Source organism: Coenobita brevimanus, chromosome 85 (genome assembly GCF_032717465.1).
Source record: "Coenobita brevimanus isolate Jiangsu-jjx chromosome 85, ASM3271746v2, whole genome shotgun sequence".
NCBI lineage: Eukaryota > Metazoa > Arthropoda > Malacostraca > Decapoda > Coenobitidae > Coenobita > Coenobita brevimanus.
In genome coordinates, this window is record NC_137038.1 from 11,307,646 (window position 1) to 11,332,262 (window position 24,617).

General features: G+C 42.6%; 1 protein-coding gene across 1 annotated transcript in view; it reads left to right on the forward strand.

The window, feature by feature from the left end:
• Positions 1-24,617, forward strand: part of LOC145410445 (solute carrier family 75 member 1-like) — a 28,095-nt gene that overhangs the window by 431 nt on the left and 3,047 nt on the right. Inside the window, exons 2-8 of the mRNA XM_080280598.1 lie at positions 6,363-6,570; positions 11,722-11,825; positions 16,875-17,033; positions 21,250-21,423; positions 22,617-22,722; positions 23,259-23,479; positions 23,961-24,051. Coding sequence (XP_080136724.1) covers positions 6,363-6,570; positions 11,722-11,825; positions 16,875-17,033; positions 21,250-21,423; positions 22,617-22,722; positions 23,259-23,479; positions 23,961-24,051 — 1,063 coding nt within the window. The remainder of the gene's footprint in view (positions 1-6,362; positions 6,571-11,721; positions 11,826-16,874; positions 17,034-21,249; positions 21,424-22,616; positions 22,723-23,258; positions 23,480-23,960; positions 24,052-24,617) is intronic.

Below are 24,617 nucleotides of genomic sequence, written 5' to 3' on the forward strand. Positions count from 1 at the left end.
AAAGTCTACTGAGCTGAATGGGCCACTCATTCACTCACCATTGAAGTCTGTAGAACCGTGACTCCACCCCACATGCATAAACATCCACATTTACTCCCCTCTACAGTAAACTATCAGAGTAATTTTCAAGGAGACTTGGAACCACAATATTTTGCAGTTTTCTTGTTTTTTTTCTTTACTGAAGACCATCATGTGATTCTTTGAGCATTTTCTGAGCATATTTTCAAGTTTTGATGTTCTAATTTCTTTTAAAAATTGTGAATAGTGTTTAAAATGCTGTCTTTGTTTTCAAGCCCTGACACCAAAGACAGACGAACGTCATCTTGTGGTGCACCAAAGATAGATGGACGCCAATAGATCACCATTTTGGACACAAAACTACCCTTACCATTTGGACATGAAACTGCCCTTATCAGTGCTGATTTATCCATACCTAACTGAAATTTTAGTAACAACCCAACCAAATTTAACCTAACCCAGCCTAAGCTATATTATGCTTACCTAACCAAACATGTCCTACCCTTACCTTACCTATCCCATACATAATCATATTTTCCTTGTTTATTGATGGAGCCTCTTCATACTTGAAAATGCACTTCTGTTACACGTTCACAAAGTCACTGAATCAGTTCAAAAGTAGAGAAACTTTTGTTTTAATACTTGAGGTGGCCCTATATCTCCTTGAAGACTGCCTGTATCAGCTAGAGTCAATCCAATGACTATCATTTTGCTGGTGGCAAACCCATGTCATATTTACTCCTCCATAAAAAATTCAATCAGCTCAGTCCACTGTCAGTTCCCTAGCCTCATCACTCAACATACGTCACTTTGAAAATTCTTACACACTCGTTTATTGTATTTATTCACCATTTTCTTGGTTTACCACACCTCTTCCCATTTTCAAACTCATTCAGATACAGTATACTGTACTAGGTACCCATTTCACCACTACAGATGCACAACCATTCTCTCCACATGACCCTAGCATCTAAGCACACACACTTGCCCTTGGTGTCCCATCTTCCTAACTGTCACATCTTTCATGAATCACGTTTTTCCTTATCCACTCTCCACACTCCGTACACATTCCTCAGCAACTCCATTTCCTCTGTTCTCGCTCTTGCCTTTTTTTTTTTTTTTTTTTTTTTTTTTTAAATCCAACATGAGAGTTGTTGACTTTTCATTTTCATGCCACATGCAAGTCTCACTTCTGTGTGTTAAAGGCACTGAAACTCCTTGGAAGCCTCTCACAGCCACCACACCCAGCCATATGTTTTGTATCAAGGCCTTCATAACACCAGCCTTTTTTTTTTCCCTGTACTGCTGTTTTCTGTCTACATTGTACATTTACCCTTCTTCTCTACTATTGCACCCAGGCGCTTGAACTCCGTGCACCATTTCAGGTATCTTCATTAACCATCATGTCACATTGTGAGTTACATTCTGTGTCAGCAGCTAGCACTTTGCTCTTATCGATATTAATTTTCAAAGCCTGTTGCTCATAGGCATTCACAAACCTCTGCACCAGTCTGCCAAGCTCTTGGCCACTATTTGCAAGCAGCACTGCATCATCAGTATACATTAGATTTGAGTTACTCCATTCATCACAGCTCATTACCAACACCATCCTTCTCTTCATGACTTAAGATCCATCCCAAGTTAAATAAAGTCATCTATGGTCAGACTCAAATATGAAGTCCGTTTGGGTGGGGCCCGCGCGTGGATTTCCCTCTCTACAGCTCTGCCAAACCTCCTCTCTCTCTCTCTCTCTCTCTCTCTCTCTCTCAGTTGATTGAGAAAGTTTTTATATATTTATAAGTTTTGTTTTCTTCTATATTGTTTCGACTTTTTTTCCACACCACCACTGAGGTACAAGTCTTGGCGCGTGTTTTTTTTTTTTATAGAGGTTTCCCCTGTAGGCATAAGTCCTCTCTGATCTTTAATCAGACAATTCATCATCTGAGCTTTCTGATATGTTGATTAAGAATGAATCCACGAAATGGTCGACTGCTACATCTTGTTGTGAATCTTCTTCTTGCTGTTGTACAGCATGCCGCACTGCTTTCATCCAGTTATTCGGTGTTACATGATTCAAAGCTTTTTTGGCAAGACGTTTAAGATCAACCATTTTGAAGGTGTTTGCCTTGGCTATATAGGTCTTCACCTGAGCCCAAATGAGCTCAATAGGGTTGTACTGACAATGGTACGGTGGTAATCTTATGACCCGATGCCCTGCTTCTTCAGCAATTGTGTCAATTACATACTTTGTGCCAGTATCAAACTTCTTTGCAAGTTCATACAGCTCGTGTTTTAATAGATCGTCGCTGGGCCGTACTCCCTACTTTATAAGCCAGTCCCTTATATCCGATTTTCTCCAGGACGAGGTTGTTTTTTTTTCAAGTTGGACTGAATGATAGGAAGCGTTATCCGTAACAATTACAGAGTTTGGTGAAATGTTTGGTATTAGTTGATTCCTGAACCATTCTTCAAAAAGTGTTGAATTCATCTGATTATGGTAGTCCCCATCGTTTTTTGCTTGAAATATCAACTCAGTATTGTTAACCTGTAGTCTGAGGTGGGTGTCCTTGACCTCTGGCAACGTCGGAAAGCGACGTTGTCACGTGGTGTGGAATTTATACAAATCATTGTTATTATCCTAAAAAACGACATATTGATAGCACTATATAGCCTTATTTAATAAGTACAGAATATTTAATATACAATTTCAAATAGTAAATAGCTGACGTATGACAGAGAGCGAGATAGGTACTGGGGTTGATGCGGCAGAGCTGTAGAGAGGGAAATCCCCTCTCGGGCCCCACCCAAACGGACTTCATATTTGAGTCTGACCATAGTATTTGCCAGAACAAAACTTAAGAGACTTCTCAGGCTGAATATCTCTGTTACATCTGTATATCCTAAATCAAGGGTGAAGGGTGAGATGTTCTAATTGCGACACTTTGTATCTTTTTAAGCTTCTGGACTTTACCTTTCCATGTTTTAGTTGTGAAATGTTTGGTGCTTCCAGATGTGAGAACTATTTAACTTGGCACTTTTTTTACAGTTTTACTCAATCAGATACATTTGTGTGAAGCTGCAGAATGTGATGAATGTTTGTGGCATATCCGGTAGAGCCAGGATCCGGGGGCTTGAATGTTGAGTGAAAGGAAGTGTGGCCTATTTGGATTGGGCAAGTTTGTGCTGTTTGGACATTGCTACTCCTCACCCTGCGCTTGGGTGGGAAAGGAGGTCCGGATGATGATGATGATGACTTCATATTTTCTGAATCTCACTCACCTCACATTTTTAGCAGGAAATAGGTTGCTATTGACTTCTGAAGAACCTACCAGCCCAGGTTACCTTAATTTGGAACAGGCAGCATTACGATAAAAGCCTACTGTAAATCTCATTAAGGCAAGTCCCCAACCTCATATGATAATTTCAGAAACATTAGACAAAGATAGAACATGTTTGTTGCTGACTGCATTCTTAAAATGTGGGATGTAGGCTGGTCACATTCCATATATGCTCATCACAAAATAAAGGCTTGCATTCCCTTTTGCAATTCAGGTTTCAGCTTCTTTAGTCCTGTGACATAGTTATATTCTATCTATCCATACTACGAGGTCTGTCCAGCAAATATCAGACCTTTTATCTTAAAAAAAATAGATAACCTGTTAGGTTTGGACAATAATCCCCTTCTAAATAGGCCCCTTCTGACTTGACACACGTAGCCCAGCATTCTTTCCACTGCCTGAAACATTTTGCAATGTTGGTTTTCAGTATCTCCTGCAGGTGCTTTGTTATATTTGTCATGATCTCTTCTCTTGGATGTATGTTGCTCAAGACGTGTTGGAGTGTGCAGATTACGATCCAGACTTCTGAAGACTGTTATCACTGGAGAGGAGACTTGGGTGTATGGGTATAACCCAGAAACCGAAGCACAATCATCCTAGTGGAAGCGTGCATGGTTGCCTCAGTCAAAAAAAGCACAACATGTCTGCAGCAAGGTGAAATTCACATGACAATTTTTTTTTTTACTACTGTGGTGTTGTGCATCTTAAATATGCACCAAAAGGTCAGACTGTCAACAAACATTACTACCTCAATGTTATCCATCATCTTCATGATGCAGTTTGGTGGAAGACACCAGATCTTTGGAAAGCAGCAAAATGGAAGCTGCACCATGACAACTCCCTTGCCCATTCTTCTCAAGTAATTCTGGAATTTTTGGCCAAGCACAGTATCTTGCAGGTCCGTTAGGCCCCCTACTCAGCAGACATGGCTCCTTGCAACTTTTGGTTATTCCCCAAGCTCAAAACTCCACTGAAGGGTTCCCGATTGGAGACGAGAGAAGAGATAATGATGAATGTGACAAAGCACCTGCAGGAGATACGAAAAACCAACTTTGAAAAATGTTTCGGGCTATGGAAAGAATGCTGGGCAACCTGTGTCAAGTCAGAAAAGGCCTACTTTGAGGCAGATTAGTATCCTGGCTCAACAGGTTAGCTACGGTATTTATTTTATAGAGCCTGAGGTTGGATACTTTCTGAACAGACCTTGTATTTTATTAAACATTGGAGAAACTTTATGAACTGAAGAGGTTAAATATACAGTACCCATAATTACTGTACAAGTGTCATGCTGTACACACCCTAAGTAACCAGTGGTATACCTTGTACTCAGTCTCACTGGGCACAATAAATGACTGCCATTAATTAATAGTGGTAGTGTGAATAATGGCAGTGGGGAGTGTGAAGACAAGTCCAGAGAGAACCTGTGACATTAAGTTAGGACAAGATACTATAAATTTTCTGCCCCAATTCCTTCCCGGGCTACAATAAATAGCTGTTCCACACACTAAGGTTGTAAAACACAAAGATGGTTTCTACTTTAATATTAATGGGTGTATACAGAATGTTTACACTGCTTTAGCAAACAAGTTATACAAATCAGGTACGTTAATACAATTATGACAGATTACTTGATGCGCCAAGTTTCAACTCAACACAAGGAAAATATCTCAGCATATTAAATCACCTATGTATGACTCTGATGCAGTTCAGTTACTTAATAATTCACATGTTGAGTATACAGTACAGTATTCACTCATACTCTACAAAATCTGTACTTGAGTGAATTCTGCTACTTAATTTACCCCATCACCTGGGACAAATGCGTCAAAAGTAATATTGCTGGCTTCTGAGTCAAAGTCTATCGGCGCTTTATGTCACCCTTGGTGCACTTACATACATTGGCATACTGTACATTTTCACAAGACTCCTAACTTCAAGCACATCTCACCAGAACTGCAGTGCCCATGGTCATGTCTGTATGTCTCCCCCACCTGAATGGCTGTGCCTTTGGTCGTGTTAGGACAGACTACTAGTTCTTACTAACTGTGTCACCCTTATGAGCATGCTTACATGCACCTCCAAGGGAAATGTCCTACCCCTGAGTCACTGATGCGAAATTTGACTACTCCCTTCCTATATCGTGAGAATCTACTCTAATGGGCTGATACATGAACCCTTGTTTTGCATGACGGAGGATAGATAGCAGTTGTTTACTCAGGCACTTCAAGGTCTTTTCTAACTCCATGCCCTGAGTGCTCTGGCTCATTACATAATTGTCCTCCTTCTCCCACTATTTGCTCCTTTGTTTCACTGTCATGATGTTTCACCTTCTGCAATGTTCTCCATCCCTCGTTGTCTCCTGTCCCTCTCTGCCTGGTCCCATGCTTCCTGTGGCCGTGCCATAACCTTTGCACTATGTTTAAGCTGAAGGGTTTATATGCAACCTGTGCTGCCCTCTCTCCATGACCACTGCCTCTTGTGCTCCATTTCCTCCCTCTTCTTCACTCCTCCTTTCTCCACCTTTCTCTTCTCTTCCTCTGTTCCTGCTGTGCCCTGACATTTGTCTGAAGGGACTGGGCAGATAGGATGACAGGATGGAGATAACTTCATGAGTCATGTCATTAAGAGCGATGTAGTCGGCAGCCACATCACCCAATAATTGACTGTTGCTGTCCCAACACAAGAGTCTTCCAAAAGTTGAGCAGTATCATCTAGAGGTCCCAAGAGAATCAGTAAAACACTTAAGCAGATTGAAAGAGGTGAGTGCGTGGCCAAGGATTTCCATTATCCATTGTTATTGATCTTTGTGTGTTTCCAGCATAAGCCAAAGATGCAGGTTGTGGTGTTCCAAGCCTTATCCTGTTATTGTTGGGATTCATTGTCATCCTGTCACTCTAATGTTGATATGTGTGTTTCCAGCATAAGACAATAATGCAGTGTGTGGTGCTCTTATGAGTTATCCTGGGTACTTTCATCCTTCTAGCCTAATATTGAATATGTTTCCAGCGTAAACCAAAGACCCAGGGTGTGGTGTTCCTGAGCCTTATCTTGGACCTGCTGGGCTTCACTGTCATCCTGCCACTCTTCCCAGCACTACTTGATCATTACAGCCGCCATGACTCCAGTGGTCTGTACACCTCCCTCCTGTCTGGGGTGTCAGCATTCCAGCAGTATCTTGGCATACCCACACGATTCAACTCTGTTCTCTTTGGAGGTTTGTCACTTCATGAGTGTAAGAGGTTGGTGTTGTAGGAATATGAATGAAAAATTAGAGTGTGAAAGGTAAGAGGCACAGCCATGAAATGAGGAGGCTTGAGTGATGAGTGATTGGAATTATAACCCATTTCACTAGACACTTTGTTTATACAGGAGGTCTCTTTCATTTCTGATTTCCTTTTCTTATTTCTGTACTCATTACACTGTATACATACACTGTACTGTATTAATAGGAATTTGGGTTATGATGAAGAAGAAAGTTAAGGAAGTGGTAATGGATCATTCGAGGTACATATATATCATCTACTTGGAGAGGACAAAATATGCCATAGTATGATTGGATTGGATGATCTTTGGGTACTGAATGGGTGGTAAAAGATGTAGAATTAGAATGTTTACCGATTAAAAAGTAGACAAATTCATTTAAATGGTATGGTCATGTAGCGAGAGACTGGATATGACTGAGGTGATGATAAAGGTACCGTATGTATCAGTAAAGCTAAAAGTAGAAAAATGTATTTCGGGCTAAGAAGAGAATGATTTGACATGTTAGTAAATATTTGTGGGGCAGTGAGGGACAGGACAGGTTGTCACAGATAATGAGATGGAAATTTAGGTGATTGAAAGATGGAATGCTAGCATATTGGAAAGGCATTACTAAGAGTGATGAGCAAGGATGGACTTCTGAAGGATGAAGTGCATGAAAGGATGCAGCAGGGAAGAAAGGTTGCGGGTTCATTAAAAGCGGTGATTAGAAATAGCGAAATGAGCTTGGAAGTAAAAAAGTTGCTGCATGACAATATTGTGATCGCCACTGTAATGTATGGAAGTGAAGCTTGAACCATCTTGGAAGGACACAAGAGTGAGAGCAGTGAAATTTAGTTATTTGAAGGAATTGTGTGGAGTTACATGGAGAGGTATTGACAATTGGGGAAGCAAAGGAGTGTGTGGTGTGGATGTGGATGTGATAGAAAGCATTATGAGAAATACATTGAGGTGGTTTGGCCATGTGGAGAAGATGGAGAATGAGAGACTAACAAGGAGGGTGTACAGTATGTGAGTGAGGTGGAGAATGCGAGAGGGAGGGGGAGACTGAGGATAAGTTGGAGGGGTGGAGTGGAGAGGTATATGAGAGAGGGGGGGGGTGTAAGTTGGGGGTAGGGCAGTGAAATGGCAGGGGACAGGGCAACACGGAGGTCATCCCTTGTGGGGTTAGGGCATCATGCCGTAGATAAATAGATGGACACTAATAAGAGCAGTAACTGAATATGCTATTATGATGCAGTTTGTAGCAGTTGTAGGGATGGTCATCAAATTCAGAGATGTATTCCAGAATATTACAACTTTATCCTCTCAGTTCTATCTATCTATCTATTACCAGACGTCTCAATCCCGTTTGGGGTGGCCACAAACAAATCACCTCCACGTCGCCATGTCCCCCGTCATTTCACTGCCCTGCTCCCAACTCACACCCCTCTCTCTCATATACCTCTCCACCCCATCCCTCCATCTCATCCTCGGCCTCCCCCTCCCTCTTCCCCCCTCCACCTCACTCACATAAACTCTCTTCGTCAGCCTCTCACCCTCCATCCTCTCCACATGGCCAAACCACCTCAGTGTGTTCCTCATAACGCTTCCTATCACATCCACATCCACACCACAACGCTCCTTTATATCCTCATTCGTCAGCCTGTCTCTCCATGTGGCAATTGACTATATAAATTGGGGAACTGGCTGATCAGCTTTGTAGGTAGCGATATAGGTAATTTTGGTAAGTTTCGTTTCATTTCATTTTTAAAGGCTCCAACATGCTTGCATGCATCGGCCTTGGTCACCTAATGGCGGCTTTCCACGATCCATCGCAGCCTCCCTGTTCAGTCCCTAAACCCTGAGGTCACACTTAATGACCTTGTCCCATGTCTTCTCGGTCTGCCCTTCAAAACTCCACCGTCAATATTAACGCTTCTCTCCTTCCTCACCCAGTTATCATCCCCCATCCTCTCCACATGTCCAAACCATCTCAATCTACCTCTCCTTATCACAACACCAATACACTCCAGTCCCATCCAACCTCTCAACTCTTCCATCGTAAACCCAGCCCCCCTGGACCTTGCACGCAGGGACGCACTACACATCCACCTAATCATTGTCATTTCTGTACATCTGAGCCGGCGAATGTCCTCCTCCTTCACTGCCCAGGTCTCGCTACCATACAGCATTACACTCCTAACACATGCTGCCTACAAAAACCCCTTAGCACTTAGGGAGAGCCCTCTCAATGTCAGAAGAGGCAACAGCTCCCTGAACTTCTTCCAACCACTTCTCACCTTAGCCACAGAGCTAGCTCCCGCCCCACCTCCAGCACACAACATGTCTCCTAAATAACAAAACTCTTCCACACACTCAAGAGATTCACCAGCAAGTTCAATCCTTTCACGCCTGACAATCTCCACCTGCTCTCCCCGATGTGCCATACACCTAAAATCAGCATTATCTCGCAGTCTACCTCTGATACCACTACATCTCTTGTGCACCCATCTATCACAAACACCGCACAAGATAGAATTACTTCCCACGCCCTTGTGGCAAACTGCACATGGCCACTCTCCCTCATCATTGACAGTACCACCACCAACCCTAGATATCATCACTTTTGTTTTATCTGCATTTACCCTTAAGCCCTTGTGCCCCATACCATCTCTCCACTTCCTAAACCTTTCCTCCGCCTCCCTTTCGTTCTCTGCAATCAACACCAAATCATCAGCATACAACATCTCCCACGGGAGTCCGTTTCTAAAGTCATGTGAGGGCTTCAAGTACCATGATAAACAACATGAGACTCAAAACTGATCCCTGATGCACACCAACATTCATGGAAAACTCATCACTCAAATCACCATTCACTCTTACCTGGGTGCAAGAACCCACTTACATAGCCATAACCACCCTAACCAGCCACTCCTCGAACCAAGCTTTCTCATTGCCCGCTTCACCACCTCTCTAGGGACTCTGTCAAAGGCCTTTTCCAAATCAGTGAAAACAAAATACAGATCCCTTCTCCTACCAATTTATTTTTCCTGAAGCTGTCGAACAATGAATATGGCATCAGTGGTCCCCCTGCCTGGCATAAACCCAAACTGCATCTCATCAATATTCACTCTTTCTTGTAATCATACCTTCTAAAACTCTCTCCATTACCTTCATTATCTGATCTAAAAGCTTTATACCTCTATAATTTCCTCTGTCCAGAGCATCACCCATCCCTTTATACACATTTACAATTTCACTCTTCAGCCAATCATCTGGGACAACACACTCATAAATAATCATATTTATCAGGTCAGTGACTAACCTCACCCCTATAATTATCTCCGGAGGCTCTCAACATTTCGGCAGTCAACCCAAACACACCTGCTGCCTTCTCCACCTTCATCCTGCCTATTCCCTCACTCACAGTAGCAGCATCAATCAAAGGCCAAGGGCCAAACACTGGATCTGCTGGCTCCAAACCTTTCCTGTCCCGGTCAAACTCGCCATTCAACAACCGGCTATAATGCTCTCTCCATGCATCTTTAATATCCTCACAGTTCACCACTACCCTTCCTTCATCATTCTTCACACACTGCTCACTTATAATATCCTGATTATCCCTCTTCATCTGATTTGCCACCTTAAGTATAATATTTTTCCTTTCCCCATGATTTAGGTTATCAAGTAAAAGTCTCTGTGACTCAGACCTTGCCCTGTATACCTCTCTTCTAGCCCTACGCTTGGCAGCCAAGTATTTCTCCTTGCTACCACCCTTCTTCCATTCCCAGAAAAGCCTTCTTTTCTCCTTAACTGCAGCTTCTACACCCACATCCCACCACCAAGTTACTTTATGTCTTGGTGGTCCTCTTGCCCAACAGCATACTGCATACTGCGTCAGTATTGTTCTTGAGGACTCTGTACTGTTCATTAACACCTCTGTCTACAGCTTCCTGTTCAGCCACCACTCTCTTCATCTTGCTGTAGAAGGCATCCCTTACTACGTGGTTTTTCAACTTCCATATTTTCCTCCTAGGTATATAAGTCCTCTTTTTCATCACTCGTTCTTTAAGCACCATATCACAAATCAATAGTTTGTGCTGCTGCACACACTCCTCACTTCCTATAGCTTTAACATCCCTCACTAACCTCCTATCAGCCCTCCTAACCAGAAAATAATCTATCTGACTGCTATTTCCACCAGACTCGTACGTAATTAACTTTCTCTTTTCCTAAAATATGTGTTGCACACAATCATGTCTGTTGCCTCCCCAAACTCAAGTATCCTTTCCCCTTCCGCATTCCTTATACCATACGCACATCCCCCATGTACTCCTTCATAACCTTGTGCTGCTTCACCTACATGACCATTTAAGTCCCCTCCCAAAACAACTATCTCATCATCCCACATACCACCTACTAGATGTATTAAATCATCCCAAAATCAATCTATCTCTGCTTCATCCAATCCTGCCTGTGGAGCATATGCCAATATAACTGCAGCTATCTTTCTACCGAATAGAATTTTCACTACCAATATCCTATCGCTTACTCTTATAACATTCATAACATATTCCACCCATTTATTCACAACCATCACACCAACACCCCCATATCCGTCTGTCCCCCCCTGCCAAAACAACTTATAGTAACAGTCCTTCCCAACATTCTTTCTGGCTGTCACGCATCCTTCCAGAAGTCCGCCACTTGGTAGCGGGGACAAAGTTTTCTGGCCGCATCCCCTTGGTGGCGCCAACCCCTGTAACGTAGTGGGATACGTTGTGTGAAATGTAAAGTGCATGTGGTGTAGTTCATAAGATAGTTAGAGGAAATGTTTGGGAGAGTATGCTGGTCTACTCTCCATGTTACTGTCACACTGAAAAGGTCAGCAAAGGGGGATGGTTTGATTGCTAGTAAACAGGAGCTCCAGCTCTCCCTATCACCAGCATTCCCATTCCTCGGGAGTACCACCCTGTTCGGCCCGTGCTACAGCCTCCTCCTTTCTTTAATTTACTAGAGACTTAATGGATAAAAAAAATGTATAAAAAGCAGTTTATAATGATGACTTTCTGTAGTGTAGTGATAGAGAATACGGCCATATTGTGATACATTTGTTTTTCAGGGTTCTTGGGTTCGCTGTTTTCGCTGCTGCAGTTCCTGTCCAGTCCCATCACTGGGGCGCTGTCTGATGTTTATGGACGCAAGCCCATCTTTATACTCACTCTGGTAGGTACTGTACCTTACAGACCATTTTATAACAAAAACAGTCTTCGTCATCATTGTCATCCTCATAATCATCATCATCATTCATCATTCATCATCTAATCCAGTGTTGCCTCACAAGGGGCGTAGGAGCCTGGGGCTAGGCAGGTTGGTCCTTACATTTAAGGTGAGAGTGACCAGTCACACTCATCCCTGAGTGGTATTCCTTTAGCAATAAACCCCAACCACCCCATGGATATAAACCTACATCAGCTTAATCTTATTGGAGTGCCTCAATTACCCACAAAACCACCAGACACGATAATTTGGTTACAGAGTTGCATAAACTGCTGCTATATAGTTCTGGACCACTGCTGTGCATTAGAAATTCCATCCATCCATCCATCCATCATCCAATCCTACATTGCCCCATGAGGAGCGTAGGAGCCCGGGGTTAGGCAGTTGGTCCCTACATTTAAGATGAGAGTGACCAGCCTCACTCATCCCTGAGTGGCATTACATGAGCAATCAACCCCAACCACCCCTTGGATATAAACCTTCACCGGCTCAATCTGATTGGAGTGCAATAATTGCCCACTAAACCACCAGGTGCCAAAATTTGGTTATATGGTTACCACCCAGCGTAGTAAATGGTTTCCTGGTGTTCAGGAAACCATTTGGCTTGTCACTCAGTGTAGAGTCACCCACAGCCAGAAGCAAGAGGAAAGAATGAAGGAAAGAAAGACAGAAGAGGGAGTGTAAAGTCACCCGTAGGCAGGACAAGGAAAGAATGAAGGAAAGAAAGACAGAAGAGATGGAAGGAAAGAAGGATGGACGAGAGGAAAGGGCAGACCGCACTTTATAAATAACATAACTTATGGGAAAAATTACATATGGTTCTGGCCTCTTGGTCAAGTTGCCACATATCACCTTTCCTACAGCAACTAGTCACTAGCGAACATTAGCACACACACAAATAATTATTCAGTGCATGTATTACTGGGAAGAAAGAATATTAATAATTAAATAATCAGTATGAAAAGGTCTTACTGACCCTGACCGATGACAGTGCTTAAGTGGAAGGGGTGGGAGTGGGGGTTCCGAGGCTAGAGGCAAACTAGGGCCCCTCAGCATGAGGTGAGTATGTTCGTTCAAGAATAAACAGTGGACTAAATGGAGAGAAGTAGTGTGCACACTTGCTGCCAGGAAAAGGTTATGATTGGCTTATCATTGCTTGTCATGCTTGCCTGTGAATGGCTGATGGCCGCGGTTTGTGGAACCAACACACACCACGGAAATCTCACCGGAAATGCATCACTTTGGTGCCAAAAGACCACGCTACTTTCGGTTCTGGGCTGGACCATGCAGTGGATTAGAAAACCGTGGCTTAGAGACATGCGTTTTATGTGACTCGACTGTATATGGTTACCACCTAGCATAGTAAGTGGTTTCCTGGTGTACAGGAAACCATTTGGCTTGGCACTTAGTGTAGAGACACCCATGGAGAGAAGGAAGAGGAAAGAATGAATGAAAGACAAAAGGAAGGAAGAGAGGAAAGGGCAGGCACTCAAGAGCAGCACTACATTGAGTGAGTGGATGGTGAGCACCCTCACCTACCACTATCATCATCATAACAAATTTAATCAGTTTGGATAGATTGGAGTACCTAAATACAGTCTCCATACAAAGTCATATGGTAGCATCAAGAATACATTAAAAAGGCATCACTGTATTGCAGTGATTATTGTTGCCAGTTCAGTGGCATGTATTCTTATGCTGCATGATCAGTGCAGGTGTGGGTGTCATCTGTAACACCATAGTACTTTTATATTGTGTCTGTTGTTGGTGCTGGTTTAGGTGTACAGCTGTCATTGTTTGTAAACAGCTGTGAGGTGTAAAGAGACAAAAGTACACCCGATAGTTCAGCTCTTCTGCTTCTCACTTTCTCATGATGTTTAACCCTCTTGTTACCTATCGACACAGGCTGTGTTGAACCACGAGAGAGTACTTGGGATACAGTCCTGGGCACCCAAGGCCTCACACTGAGAGACACCCCCCATCACCCCGCTATTCCCACGCACTCGATAGTTCATAAACAATTTATTCTCACACCCTTAACCCCTTAACCGCGGGGCGTCACTTTCGTGACGCTTGGGAGCAAGGGATCATACCGCAGGGCATCACTTTTTCAATTCTGTTTTATTTTGAATTCCCCCGGGCTTTCAAGTGGTAGCTTGTATCATCTATCAGTACTGCCATTGTCCAACACTAGTCAGCACTCCTAATCTCATCTGTACTCTCATCCATTGTTGACAATTTAGCCATTTCTCTCCGTTCTTGACTCCCCTCCCTACCTTCCTTCCATTACCCTCTCTTCTCGCCTGCCCGGCCGTGCTACGCTAAGTAAATCTTCCCTGGAATTTTCCACTGATTTCATCCATGGAAATAAGCTCTATGCCCTATTCTTATACCAAATAATATATACCAAAAAGAAATAAGGTAAGTGAGAGTGCCATACACCTGGAATTGGCTAATTATCACCTGACAGCACCTCACGTTCACTTGTTCGCTAATTTTCGCTGTTTATTTCCCCTTGAAATATGCCGTATAATCTATTCTCGTACTAAAAATATATATAAGGAGGGAAGGGAGAAGCCTAAGTGATATTTACATTCACCTGGAACTACCTAGTTTATAATGTATTGTCTAGATTTCCTGCCAATCATTTCACTGCTATATACAGTATTAGCAGCTGTCAAGAGGCTTACATTGGCAGTAATGCATTTCCCTAGGTAGGCCACCCCAGCCCACTCCTATCAGTTCACTGTCATCTTCCAAGGTGAAGGTACATCTGTTTGCTCCTGCTAACTTCAGCCACTTCTTAGCCCTATGCAAAGGGCCCTGTGACCTTTACCCCCTACTAAACCTTGTGTGGAAAGAGGTAAAGGGCTGACAATTGAAAGAGAGTGACTACGATCTTTCTGTTGAGTAAAACAGTGCAAGTGGAATTGTAAATAATGCGTAAACAGCAAGTAAAGCAATGAATGTAAATATAAGTGAACAGTGGAAAATAGTTTTATAAGTTACTTCAAGTGACAGTGCATAACACAGTGTAAATAAAATAGAAATGTAAATAATGTAAACAAAATAGAGAACGTAAATAGAAATGTAAATGATTAGTATTATAAGAATACAAGTATATATACTAGGAGTAATGAAAGTTAAAGTTTCACTCTAGCATGTATGAATACTATGAGTTATGAGAGTGAAGGTGAAAGTGACATTCCCTCTCAGTGCTATTATACAGAATGAGAAAGTGAATGCTACATAGTTTACTGAAAGAAATTGAATGCCTACAGTGACAATAAACTACTATTACTGAAGGAAACTTATGGATAAAGACTGTAGATATATATAAGTGTTATATAGTAATAAAGATATAAACTGAGTGTTTTTATGAGTAATAAATGACAACACCAGCAACGAACTAGCGCAAGTGGGAAGGTCATACGTCCTCGTAATTTTCATTGCTTTCACAGTGTTTTTTTTTTTGGAATATGGATTCCAAACTATTTGAGAATCATAGAATAGTGTTTCTAGTGATAGTATCAGGCTGTGGTAATCATATTACGGGTTGTCGGGAAGTGTAAAGTGGAGACTTCGTTACCCAACTTCAGAGGTCTCCACAAGTCCTACGGTACTCGACGAAGGCTCAACAAACACCCCAGGAGAAAGCTGAAGGTATGTGCCATAAGCATATTTGATTTTAATGTTCTAGGACTAATAACTGATTTTTGGCAAATATTTTTAGAGAGTCTGTCGGAGCGCGAATATGCCCGCAGGTGCCGCAAGAAAAAGCAAATCAAGCCCGCGGTTAAAGGGTTAATTATGCTTTGATAATCAAAAAAAAAATTCTTTTTTCACCTTAATACAGAATAAAAGGACTTGCGTATGGTGGTGTAAAAAAGATCAGCTGACTGAAATATGCCTCAATTTATTATTTTTACTTCGGTATTTTTTTCAGTTTTTGTCATGGAAATATAATTTTAATGGTAAATGTTAGTGAGAAAAAGTTATGGAGAATTTATTTGGTTGCATTTTGGTATATAAAGAATTACTGTAGGTCAATTAGGGCCAATTATACAGATCGCGAAAGGAAATTATTTTACGCTCGAGCAAGACTCGTAGCACGCTGACTGGGGCAGTGAGGCGACGCTGGGTGTGGAGTGGGTTGAGCGCAGCAGAGGGATACATGGGGATGCAAGTAGTGCTTTATTCTTGCCCAGAAATTGATGCAAAATCATTCTATAACCAAAGAAATAGGGGCCATTTCGTTCAGCGCAACTGGCATCGAATGGTAATGAGCGGTTGAAGTGTGCACAGACGCAGTCTGCGTCAAATGGCAACGAGTGCATGAAATTTTCACTGCACCAATAATAACCAGTGGGTTACTATTCATAAACTTAGAGAGACATCATGTGTATCTTTGCTCATAGATGATTTTGAACTGATGTGTTGTTGTTGTTGTTGGGTTGCCCATGGTGCCACAGAGGCAGAAATCTTGAGCAACGGGGGAAGTGATTGCTCTCACTGGGCTCCGAGGAGATCCCCTGGGTGGTGATGCTACCCCGATGAGATGTTCGATTGGCAGCTGATATGATGTGTCAGAGAGGAAAGTAAGAAGCATCCTCTAAATGTGAAGTAGACACAGTGGAATAATGGGCAGACTTTGCCCCTGACTGCACTTGGTGGATGTTGGCTAGGAATATTTGGAGTTTTTTTTTTTTTTTTAATAGGATTCAGTACCTGAGTATCAAGAAATTAGCAGTTTTTCCTTTTCATTGTTCATGTTTCATACAGACAGTTATGTAAAGTGTAGGAGAGATTTTTCAAACTGGAGGGGTTAAATACAGCGTGTACTGTATACCTTTCATTGCTAGGGTGCTCCTAAATTGATTGAAATACTGTAGTAACAGCAGGAATAAAATGCTTTACAAATGTTGTAGCATTCTGAGGTTGAAGGAGTTAAAGTAACATTTTTAATCCTATATAATATTGTCTTCTCTTGTACAGATAGGAGTGGCGTGTTCGTATGGGTTATGGGCGTGTGCCAGTAACTTTGTGGTGTTTGTGTTGGCACGGTTGATTGGTGGCGCCACCAAGGGCAATGTGTCCCTGGCATACTCCGTCATGACCGATGTGTCTGACCAAAACACACGAGCCAAAGGCATGGTAGGTACTCATAATGTTGTTGTTTTCTTTCGTAGTCAAGTAGGTAGAGAAGTTGTCTGCTGTCCGAAATGACGTGTTTGACCCCAAGCTCGGATTTGAAATGATTTGATTATTTTTTAATGTCTTTGGAACAAACTTTATTAACCTTTCACAAGATCCGTTGACAATGAAAGCATTCCCACTTATAACATTGTACCAGTCGTGAGTGAGACAGCAGTAGCATGTCTTCAATACAGGTGGTGGGTATTCATGACAAAGTGGTGATGTGTATGGCATGTAGGAGGACAGGTGAACCTAACGGAACAGACTCTTAAGTCTTTACCAAGAGATGGACACAAGAATTCTCATCACCATTATTCGGTCCTCCTTTCCCACCCTAGGGCAGGGTGAGGAGTAGCAATGTCCAGACAGCCCAGTTTTGCCCAGTCCACTAGGCCACACTTCCGGTCACTCATCATTCAAGCCCCCGGAAGAATCGCTTGAAATTATTGTTAACACGCATGGAGAGGTGAGAGTGTGAGAGAATGGGAGTATGGATGGGGTATATGTGCAGGAGTAGGTGAGAATGAGAGGGCAAAGGAAGGAGTATGTTTAGTTGTGAGTAAAAGATAGAAAAAGAACATAAGACAGTATGGATCAGTTGGGTCAAGGATTGTGTGGGTAAAGTTGAAAGTTGGAATACAAATGTGGGCGATTGTGTGTGCGTATGCGCCAACGCAAGATTGTGCTAGCAGAGTGAGAGAAGAGTTCTGGACAAATGTGGAAGTGTGCATGGAAAAGTTTGGAAGGAATGAGAGAGTGTTTTTGATCGGTGAAATGAATGGTAAAGTAGGGAATGTGAAGGTGGATGGAATAGTTGGTGAGTGGGGTGTGCCTGCTGAGATAGATGAGAATGGGAGTGCGTTAGTGGACATTTGTGCTGGGAGGGGGTTGGTGATAGCCAATACCCTCTTCAAGCATAAAATGATCCACAGGTATACATGGCGAGTGATGAGAAGGGTGGGTGGTGAACTGAATGAAAGGAAGGCAATGATTGATTATGTGTGTGTGGATGAAAGGATGCGAAGATGTGTAATGGATGCAAGAGCTTATAGAGGTTGGGGGAGTGGACTTTCTGACCACTACTTGGTGGTGGCCAGAATTAGGATCCAAGTAAGATGGAGGAATAGAAGAAGGGAAAGACGAGAGGAAGGAGTAGTTGCAAGGAGAGTGGAAAGGTTACAGAGGATGAGGAAAAGGCAGATTATAAGAGAGAAGTGGAGGAACTATTGGGCAAATATGAATTGGAGCAGATGGGGGACGTGTAAGGTGTGTGCAGGATATTTACAGAAGAAATATGTGCAGCATGTGATGTGGTGTGTGGGAGGAAGAGAAGACGGAAGGGGGTGCAAGGAACAGCTTGGTGGGCTATAGAGGTGAGACAGGCTGTGGCATAAAAGAAGAAAGCATACAATGAATGGATGAGAAATAGGGGCATGGAAGAAGTTGAGAGGCGGAAGAGAGAGTTATATGTAGAAAGAAAGAGAGAGGTGAAAAGATTAGTAAGAAGAGAGTAGATGAGGAATTTGGAAGGAATTTGAGTGTAAAATGGAGGGACTGTAAGAAAATGTTCTGGAAAGAGGTGAAGAGAGTAAGACAGGGTGGAAGTGAGGTTAGTAGGGGAGTGAAAGATAAAAATGGTAGATTACTAGTGGAGAAGGGAGAAAAAGTGAGCTGATGGAGAGAACACTTTAAGGAATTGTTGATCATACAGGATGGAAGTAATGCTAGTATAAGTGGCTGGGGAATGGCTGGGAGAAGGAGGGATGTGAGAAGACAGGAAGAAATCAGTAGGATAGAAGTTGTGGAAGCAATGAAGAAAGTTAAATTGGGGAAAGCCCCAGGAATTGATGGAGTGTGTAGTGAAATGCTGAAGCATGGGGGAGAGATATTAGTAGAATGGATGTGGAAGATGTGCAGATTGGCCTGGGAGGAAGGTAGAGTCCTGGAGGATTGGAAGTCAGGTATAATTATTCCCTTGTACAAAGGAAAAGGGGAAGAAGAAGTGTGTGGTAATCATAGGGGCATTTGTCTTCTTAGTATACTGTAATAGGAAAAGTGTATGGTAGGATATTTATTGACAGAGTTAGAGAAAGAACAGAAGAATTAGTTGGAGAAGAACAGGGAGGCTTTAGGAAGGGAAGAGGTTGTGTAGATCAGATATTCATTCTTAGATCTTTAGTGGAAAAGTTTCTAGAGAAGGGAAAGAAGTTGTATGCGGCCTTCATGGATTTGGAGAAAGCATATGACAGGGTGGATAGACAAGGATTGTGGAAAGTATCAAGAATATATGGGGTAGATGGGAAGTTGTTGAATGCTGTGAAGAGTATGTATGATGGTGCTTAGGCTGCAGTGCGTGTGGATGGTGAACTAAGTGAATTTTTCTCTCTGAAGGTTGGGTTGAAACAGGGATGTGTCATGTCTCCATGGTTGTTCAATCTGTACATGGATGGGGTAATAAAAGAGGTACAAGGTAGGGTAGTGGATGTTGGAGTGGCCCTGGTGAGAGAGGATAGTGTTTGGAAACTCCCTGTACTATTGTTTGCAGATGATACTGTGTTGTTGAGTGAAGACGAATGGGAGCTGCAAGGCTTGGTGGATGAGTTTGGGAGAGTGTGTACGAAATGGAATCTAAAGGTGAATGTAGGGAAGAGTAAAGTGATGGTCCTTGAGAGAGGTGAAGTCAGTGAATGTACAGCGAGGTTGGATGGTGAGGAATCGGAAAATGTGAGTACGTTTAAGTACTTGGGTAATGTGATGAGTAACGATGGAGGTTTGGAGGATGAAGTGCTTGAAAGGGTACAGCAGAAAAGAAAGGGTGCTGGTTCTTTGAAAGCAGTGATAAGAAACAGGGAAGTGAGCATGGAAGTGAAAAAGTTACTACTTGACAGAATTGTGATACCAACTCTACCGTATGGAAGTGAAGCTTGGACGTTATTGGAAGGACACAAGTCAAGAGTGTGAGCAGTGGAAATGAGTTGTTTAAGAGGAGCCTGTGGAGTCACATGGAGAGACAGGCTGACGAATGAGGATATAAAGGAGCGTTGTGGTGTGGATGTGGATGTGATAGGAAGCGTTATGAGGAACACACTGAGGTGGTTTGGCCATGTGGAGAGGATGGAGGGTGAGAGACTGATGAAGAGAGTGTATGTGAGTGAGGTGGAGGGGGGGAGGGGGAGGGGGAGGCTGAGGATGAGATGGAGGGATGGGGTGGAGAGGTATATGAGAGAGGGGGGTGTGAGTTGGGAGCAGGGCAGTGAAATGGCCGGGGACAGGGCAACGTGGAGGAGATTTGTTTGTGGCCACCCCAAACGGGATTGAGGCGTCTGGCAATAGATAGATAGATCATTCGGTCCTCCTTTCCCACCCTAGGGCAGGGTGAGGAGTAGCAATGTCCAGACAGCCCAGTTTTGCCCAATCCAATGGGCCACGCTTCCAGTCACTCATCATTCAAACCCCCGGAAGAATCACTTGAAATTATTGTTATCACGCCCGGTCAGTTATGGTTGTTGGTGATCAACCCTTTGTCGGTCTTAGCAGATCCATCAACTGCAGGTGAGCAACTGCCTTAGGGCCGACCCGAACACTGAACCAATGTTCCCTTGCGGTGGACAGCGTCCTTGGAACTGCAGGGTTCAGGGAAAAGTGTGGAGGTTAGGTTCTTGGATGGATGCCACATTTGCCTCTCCCCAGCCAGTTAACAGGGACACCATAGCAGACTCCATATCATCCTGTTATATGGTTACCACCCAGTATTGTAAATGGTTTCCTTAGTTACAAGAAACCATTAGACTTGCCATTCAGTGTAGATCGACCTGAAGTGGAAAGAAGAGGAATAAGAAGTGACAGGAAGGAAAGGAAGAAGTGGGAAGAGAGGAGGACAGGCAGGTTGAATGATAAAGGTGAAGGAAGAAGTAAACACCAGTACACCAAGTGAATGGATGATGGTTGCCACCACCTTCCACCACACTCAGTAATATCGTGGATGTCAAGCTCAAGAGTTTCATTAAAATAAGGATCTTCATTTCAGTAGCACAAGTAAGTTAAAAAAATAAATAAAAAGCATCTCTTACCATTTCACTCTGATTTTTCTCCTAAGGAGAATGAAATATTTTGGCAGTAGCCTCAGTATAATTTTTAAATGTGATGTTACTGAATGGGTTACTTTTTTCTGCAGGCCTTGATTGGTGTGGCATTCAGCATTGGGTTCACAGTGGGCCCTGCTGTTGGTGCAATGTTTTCACGCTGGGGATCTCATGGATGGTTCCCAGCATCAGCGCTGTATGCACTCACACTTGCCCTTGCCAACATACTCTACTTCTCACTCTTCTTCACAGAGTCACTCCCCAAGGTAATGCAGTCTTATGTTGTTGGTCACCCTGTATTTATTTGTTTTTTATCATCACCATCATCTAGTAAGTATTATCTTCAAGAGGAAAAGTAGGTCAGGATGATGAATGATGATGATGATGATTTATATTGTGCATTTCTTTCAGCCAGTACCTCATATTCTTGTTCATGGAGTCACCCTACAAGGTGTCACACTTAGGTGATGTTGCTCTCCTTGTACTGTATTTAAGGTGTTCCCTCATCATCAATAATTTGCCAGTATGGTAGTCCTCATTATAGGTCAAGGATGTGTTTGAAAAGTTGACAGCTTTTTTTCCCCATGTGATTGCTGTCCTAAATTTGGACAAACAGGCAAATCAGCTTTCTAGGTAGTAGTTTTATGAGGTGGATGGTGGACATCAACCCTAGGAGGTACTACAATGAGAGTGGTGTGGGACCGAAGTCCTTGTAGTTGGCCTTGTACATCACTTCCAAGCAGAGGACTCAATCACACGCAGTCTAAGTTCAGGATCAGATTACTTTTCATGTGTATCTCACCTGCACAATTACCGTGTGTTCTGTAGGGTAGGCTGGGCTCATTAGTCTTGAATGGCAGCTGCCCCAGGGAAGCTATTTTGAATCCAAACCACAGGATCTAGAAAAGGGCTGAGAAAACCAAGGGCATATGTCAATTAAAAAGAGTTTGCCCAAGCTACTTGTTGATGGCAGACCAGTGGTGGTGGAAGTCCATTGCACCCAGTATCACAGTTAACTGTCATCATTGGGTTACAAAAGGCTCGCACATGTGCACAGGTATGCATGGCCAAATCCTTTGAAAATGTTAGTAATGGAATTTTCATTCCCCCCCCCCCTCCCCCAGGTTACAGTGTACTTTCAGTGGCTGTAAAATATAAGTTAAAAAAGGCAGTATATAGTGAGAATTTACTGTAGAGTTCACAGTCATTTTAATGCCATAAGTGGAAAACTATTACTCTCTTAAAGAATATGAAAGTTTGGTGGTAGAAGAGTCAGATCTGAGGAGGCAGTGTCTTACCTTGCAACAGTTTGAATGGTAGAGGTGGCCAGAGGTTTATCCAAGAAATAAAGCAGGACGTCTTTGCATGTATATTAATGAACTTGCACAATAAAATTATGTAAGAAACTTGATTAATTGTCGTAGTTACCTCCATTGCCACATCCTTCTCCTCCTTGCAGAACCAGCGGAAAGCAAACCTAAGGTCAGTGGCAAATGAAGCGTGGAACCTAATCAACCCAAAGAGCCTTTTTTCGTTTGTGTCCATCACTGGCATACACAAGGATGGTTGGTATTAATATATTTTAAGTACCTCTGGAGATCCTGTATTGCCAGTACTTCAACAGTTTACTTTGGTGGGAGCTGTAAACTGCCTTTATATATTGACCCAAATTGGACTGTTAGGCTGGGGAGGTGGTGGAACAGCTAGACAGTTGAAACTACATATAAAGAAGTATGTTTAATTTTGCATTTTCCTCTCCTCATATAACTTGATGTTGGATATCTCTCATTCTTATTACCCTGATCCTTGTTTTAGTCTTGCTCCCACCGACTTTTTTTTTTTTTTCCACCCAAAGAATCCTAGCACTCAGAGGCTTCAAGAGTTGTCAGAGTTCTTTCTCTGCTAATGATACACTTAAAAATTATATTTAAGTTAGCTTCAGGCAGTTTTGGGCAGTTATGAGAAATCCTCGTTGTCAGGAGTTTATCTAACAGATAGGATTACTTTAGGCGAAACAAAATCATCTGTCCTTTGCCTGAATAAGATACCCAAGTGGACCAGTTGCAGCAAAAGGTTTAAAGGTAAATACTCAACATTACAGAGCGAGAGAGACTGAAGCAACTAGGCCGTGTGTACTTCTTGTTCCTGTTCTTCTACTCTGGGCTTGAATTCACTCTGACATTTGTGACCCACCACAAGCATGGCTACGACTCCATGGCGCAGGGCCGCATGTTCTCCTTCCTGGGGCTGGTCATGGCCCTCACACAAGGGGGATATGTCCGATGCATCCCACAGGGCTCGGAGAAGGCCACTGCTAATAAGGTGGGAGTTTGTGCTGTTCTTTTCTGAGATTGAATTTAAGTGATCATAATTATAGTCTGAGTCAGTTCATGCATTCTGTTTTCCATGATATAGATACCATACATTGGGATGATTATTATATCCTCTGTTGATGTTGATGTCTTCACTAGGAATGTCATGGTTTTCCTTGCAGTTGCAGTTGTTAAAAAGGCAAAAGCACAAGGTTGCAGTTGATTTCTTTACTGTTATATTCACTCTTTTATTATTAGCTACGTTTTTTTCATCTTTGTTCTTTTGGTTTTTGCTAATGTATCTTACTGTTTTATTGTCAGTGTTATTCGTGTGTTATGTTTGTTTCACTGTGATCATTAGCATATCTTCTGTTTCATCATTGGTGTCATACAATACCTTTCTTTTGTTCTGTTGATATACATAATGTAAATCACTCTTAATGAATATGTTGTGGTGTGTTTCGTGTTAATGTGAAAAATATGTTGTGCAGGGTCTGATGATGATGGTGCCAGCATTTATCCTTGTGGGTGTGAGTGAGACCAGCCTAGGATTGTATGCTGGCCTGGCACTCTACGCAGTTGGTCAGTAACACACCTTTCCCCCAATACCTTATGCCACCCTTCCATCTTTTCATCAACTAATACTTCTCTCTACATCTGTCCTTGCCCCACACCTCATGCTACCCTTTCCGTCTGCCCCCACCTTTATTATTCTTTCCACCCTGCCTGTGCTACTCAGTCTTTCTTTTCCATAGCCCTTTTCTCTTTTCATCTTTTCCTTGCAGTTGAATAAAGTTAAACCCAGCATATGAAGCAGTAATCACATTGTTTAAAATCATTGTAGCCATAGATTTATGGGATACTGCCATCCATGTGATATTCCATGCATTTGCAGTCCATGCATCCATCATCTCTGCCTAGTTTTCCCTGTTCATGTAGAGTGGGATATTTTGGAGCAAGACTCTCTTATCTCATTAGGGATATTAATCAGAGGAGAAAGAAAGGCTGATAGTCTCCTCTCATACCCACTCCTTTGTGGTGTCAGAGGAGGCATAAGGCTGCTTCTGAAAATATTATAGTCGGTAAGGTCCCCATCTATTCTCTAGTACAAGAGGGGGTATTCTGGACCCTCCACTCCTGCCTGTTCT